This window comes from Pelophylax lessonae (assembly GCF_965119305.1).
Source record: "Pelophylax lessonae genome assembly, chromosome: 4".
NCBI lineage: Eukaryota > Metazoa > Chordata > Amphibia > Anura > Ranidae > Pelophylax > Pelophylax lessonae.
In genome coordinates this window covers 114,940,296-114,945,589 of record NC_138771.1, presented here as the reverse complement: position 1 = coordinate 114,945,589, position 5,294 = coordinate 114,940,296, and the positions used below count along the sequence as shown (strand labels likewise).

General features: G+C 34.5%; 1 protein-coding gene across 1 annotated transcript; it reads right to left on the bottom strand.

Moving 5' to 3' along the window:
• Positions 1-803: 803 nt before the first annotated feature.
• On the bottom strand, positions 804-2,608 carry FOXB1 (forkhead box B1). The gene is made up of 2 exons (XM_082256387.1): positions 2,237-2,608; positions 804-2,037 (listed from the first exon to the last, which is right to left on the bottom strand). The coding sequence occupies exon 2, from the start codon at positions 2,013-2,015 to the stop codon at positions 1,047-1,049; it is 969 nt and encodes a 322-aa protein (XP_082112513.1). The 5' UTR covers positions 2,016-2,037; positions 2,237-2,608; the 3' UTR covers positions 804-1,046.
• Positions 2,609-5,294: the final 2,686 nt, after the last annotated feature.

The following is a 5,294-nucleotide window of genomic DNA, read 5'->3' as shown; positions in this document are numbered from 1 at the left end:
TTAGATGACAGTAGGACTATTTGTAATTAAATTAAATTCACCAAAGAGCAACAGTGTTTTTGAATTTGTAAACCTTAGCAAATTGCCTCAGTGAAAACTAGATTGCGTCAGTTCAAAGTGCATTATACACAATTTATATTCATTCTTATTCACATATTACATTTACATTTCCCTCCTTACTGCACATTCTGGAAGGTTCTTTAAAAATATTAGTCAAATTGTTTATCAAACTTGACAGCGCATTTTGTGATCCCCCATTTAAAAGAATCAAATAAATAGATATGTATTTTAAATCCAGTGTTGTGTACTGATTATCCAGTGCCTTTCAAATAATACTATTGGCAGCCAATAAGTATAGCTTTTTTTTTAAGTTCAGAAATGTAATATTTACAGTAGGGCAGTGTTTTTCTAAACAGCATATTTGTTTATTCATACTATGATTATGTTCAGATATTGTCTACAACTGCATTATCTTTTACGTGAGCATTTTCAAATCTAATGACTTCTATTATGCTGACACAAAGTTGTTGTACAATTTCCAACATAACTTAACACCTTTCTGAGTGTAGAGATTAAACTGCAAGTACGAGCAAAGTATTAAAAAAAAAAAAAAACTTTGCACATTCTGCATAAGAGCACATTCTCTAGAAATTAGGGCTCATGTTAAAGTAAAGTATTTTAATTCCAAAGTTTAAGGAAACTATAAAAAAATACAATCCCTGGATGATACTAACCCATGTCTTTTTATTTTTTATGTGCTATTGAAACTTGCTACCTGAAAATGCCTGCCTTTTTTTTTTAAAAAAAGATGTTTAAAAAAAGATGTCCAAACTTATTTAAAATAAAAGCTCTGCTATGCAGCAAAATGGATTCAAGTGTATGAGGATGTATACGTGATAAAAATCCACACTGGATAAACAACTGAACAGTTAACATGAAATAATAAACTCATCTTGAAATGACATTTTTTTTTCATTTAGGAGATAATTAAGGTAAGTAAACTTTAGAGTGGTTTTTTTTTTTGTTTTTTTTTTTAGTCCAATAGGTCAGTGTACAGCCACAGAAAGCAAAGCAGTAGAAGGGCTAGTGAGAGTTTCACTAGGGGTGGCTGGGCTGCTTTGGCTGGTTGCTGTTTGAGGAGATGTTGGACTCAGGGATGGAGAAGAGTTCGACAGAATAGCTGGGATGTGGGTTGGGAGTGCTGGAAGCCCTGGCACAGCTGTAGGAGTAGGCTTAATAGGTACTGGGATAGCAGGTAAAGTTTGTCCTCCATGGCAAAGTGGCTTGATTGGCACCCCATATGCACTCACACTGTAATCACCGTTGCCCATTGATATAGGGGTGGTAGTGTCTATCATACTGGAGCTGTACATGTGAGGCCAACCTGTGCCAATGGAACTGCCAACTGTAGTCAATTGGTTATGAAGCGGATATGCAGCTGACATTGGCTGCATTGTAGAAAATGCAAGTCCACCTGGCATTTTGTACTCTCTAGCAATGATATTTTCAATGGCAAAAGGATGTTTGAAACTGGATGTTTGAGAGACCCCAAGGTTGTAAGTTGACATCTGTGGCAAGTGGGTACCCGAGGCAGCCAGAGCACTTAGTCTAAGCTTTGCTTGCTGTTGCAGGTACTGTGCTGCATCTGATGGTTTAGTAGGGGCCAGGTGGTCCGATTTCATCACTTTGAACCTCTTTCTACGTCTCAGAAAACTGCCATTTTCAAACATATCACCACAGCTGGGATGAAGTGCCCAGAAGCTGCCTTTACCAGGCTGATCAGGTCTCCTTGGTATCTTGATGAAACAGTCATTGAAAGATAAGTTATGTCTCAGAGAGTTCTGCCATCTTTGGGTATTCTCTCTGTAATAAGGAAATCTATCCATGATGAATTTGTAGATCTCACTGAGGGGTAGCATCTTCTCTTGAGAGCTCTGAATTGCCATAGCTGTAAGCGAGATATATGAGTAAGGGGGCTTCTGGTCACTGTATGTATTTCTCCCTGGTCGAGGCATTGTCACTATACTCAGAGGCAACCTGTATGTAGAAAGGGAAAGGTGTTAAAGTAAGCTACTCTGCAACAGGATAAACAAATGTCTAATTTAAGTTTTATACATGCTTTAAAATGAGCTAGCTTAAATATAATTTTGCATGTACTGTAAGTTACAAGTTTGTTTAGTAAACTACACAACAGAAAAAAAAAAAAAACAAGTTCAGCATAAAATGCAAGTCATACCTTAAACTTTTCACAAGTTGATACTCTGCATCTGTAACACGTTCGGAGAGTTTTTTCAATGTGGTGCAGAAAAAGTAATTCTGAAGCCTTTTTTCTGATGCTGCAGGTCTTAATTCAATCCGTTGCCAGACTGGTCCCTTCTTGGATAAACTCCGATCTTGTCTTTAGCATTAGAAATAAGCTCCTTTTCTGAGCAGCAGTTGAATAGGAGCAGGAGAAAGTAGTTCTCCTTCACTGGGTGGGAGATAAGCTAAGTAGTTGTGTCCATGTCCTTCCTCAAACCATCTGATAGTTTTATGTGGTGACATGAACAGAAAAGACCCCTGTAGAGGCGCTTCATTAATGTGCCACTTCTTTGCTATCATATGACAATCGCCTTGGGAGGAGGAGGGAGGGAGCAGAGAAGAGGGAGAGTAGAGAGGAGGGGGCGTGGGGGAAAGAAAGGCATAATCTGGTTTCATTTACACCTATTTACATGGACACCTTGGGCCAATAGAAATAATTTCCATTTGAAGACAAGGCAAGGGGTGAAAAGGCTCAGCAACCGGAATTGAAGTGTGATGGCACCCAGTAACAGTGTGTGTGAAGGTATGCACCAACCTTCCTGTGTGCATTGCAGGGAGCTTAGTCTGCAATTCACACTTACAAATGGAGCTACTGAGCAGTGGGATGTTTGACATGGAAATTGCTTGGCTGTGGTATTCTGTTTGTTCTATATTGTTATCTGATTTGTATTGTTAGCTAACTTAAGGCAGCGCTTTTACTTTTAACAGGAGGGGGAGGTCACTTTTTCTTAAGCTAGGCAAAAAATAATGCAGTATGTATTATGCTGTTATACTATCTAGGTGAAATTAGTTTATTGTTAGAATAAACACTGTATAGAAACATAGAAATATATGCAGAATTAGGTCAATATATTTGTTATTACTTTGTTGAGTATAAGTGCAACTTCAGATTCTGTTTCTGTCTTTAAAGCCATAGTTGCTTCCGGTTCAACAACAGAACTGTGTCCCATGTATGTGCTTCTAGTCTTTGATTTGAGAGTGCATGTGAATAAATACATATATTATGACAGATGATAGATAGATAGATAGATAGATAGATAGATAGATAGATAGATAGATAGATAGATAGATAGATAGATAGATAGATAGATAGATAGATAGATAGATAGATAGATAGATAGATAGATAGATAGATAGATAGATAGATAGATAGATAGATAGATAGATAGACACATATAATTTCTTGTAGCATATCAACTGTATATGCAAACTTTATTGCCTTCTCATTTTTCAACTTTACAGATGTATATTTTAAAAGATGTACTAAGGAAATCAGAGCATTATTGTGCATTTTGCAAAAATAAATTTTTTTTAACACATTGTATATACGTGTATTATTTTGCTTACACACTTTTAGATTACAATGGAATTAATGTTAATAGAAATGTACAAAGATTTGTTTATTGTGTTCTAGTCAACAAGTCTATAATTCCTATAAAAAATGGCTTGCTTAGCAAAACACGTGTTTAATTATTATATGAATCAGTATTTTCAACAGTAAATTGTATTATATGGCTATCAATGTAATGTGTATTATTGCCAGTGTTTCTTTTTTAACAGTTTCACTACAGTGTTAACTTGAAGCGATTGGTAATGTAGACAGATCTTGTGTACCCAAGCAAAGAACTGCTGATCAGCAGGGAGAGTATATGCAATGTGTTAGTAACACAAACTAACAAGTCACAAATAAACATCAATGGATTAATACAGAAAAAAGGTATGCAATGAATGGTATAAGAGCAATTCATTAGATTCTAATGCAGCCCTATTCTAAATCCCCAGGGATGGCACTAATAATCTCCAGTCATTCAGGCACATAATAACCTTGTACTCTATACTTAAACAGCCGATAAACAGCCAGATGTTAAAGCTTTAGGATGCATCTTTATCACTTCTCCTCAGCCATACTATTTGTAAGTACATATATCCTCAACAGAGAAACAAGGAAACATGTCCTGGATGAAAAATAACTATAACAAAGTATTACTGATCCATATAGGGGATAAAACTTCAAAAAGTTAACCTTACTTGAAATATGATGTGAATGTGAGCTTCCTATATTGCAATTGTCATTGTCTCTTTGTAGTTTTAGCCTCAAATAACCCTCCCTTTTCCTTACAGTACGACACTCTGAGTCTTCTGCTTCACAGGGAACGAGCAGGTGATTATCATGGTATTAATCATCTGAATCTCGCATTTCCTGTTGTTCCTGTTATAAGTTGTCAGTAGGTTTATGGATCTCCATCAGGTGCAGTTCCTATCCTTTTCTTCAAATCCAAAAAATCATAGGATTGTAATAGAAAAAAGGTAAATATTGTTACTTATTAATAGCTTTATATTTCAAAAAACATCGCAACATGTTTGCTAACTAACTAAACATAATATATTTAACAAACACACAAACATGTCTATATGGGGCATTTAAAGTCAGTACATATACAAATATACAACATTTAAAACCTATATTGTTAAAAAGTCAAAATATATAGTATGTTTTTAATATAATACATAACACATATGCAATAGCAGTAGTGACTGAAGTCTTACAAAACTGCATATATGCATGCTTGACGTAATAGATTTTGTCATCTCTTGAAAGATTACTTTTTGTATTGATATTACTTCAAAAAATTATTTTAGTTATTAATAGTTTAAAAAAACACACTTTGTTAATAAGCATAGGCCATTTTTAATAAGAACATATTTTTACATGTTGAAACGAATAAAATCTAACATCATGATTATTAGGTGTAAAATACTAAGTCCTATTTACAGTTCTTCAATCATAAAACATTTGAATTAACGGTAGAAATTCTCAAAGAAAACAAAATGTTTATGCTTCATAATAATTAAGGGAAAAAAATGAAAAAGTAATTTTTTACAATTTATATCTTACAGTTTTATGTTTTATAATTTGTGCGCAATTTTTTTAGTTTGTGTTCAGAACCCAATATTATTCTCATTTATTAATATTTTTACTAGAAATGTTCCTG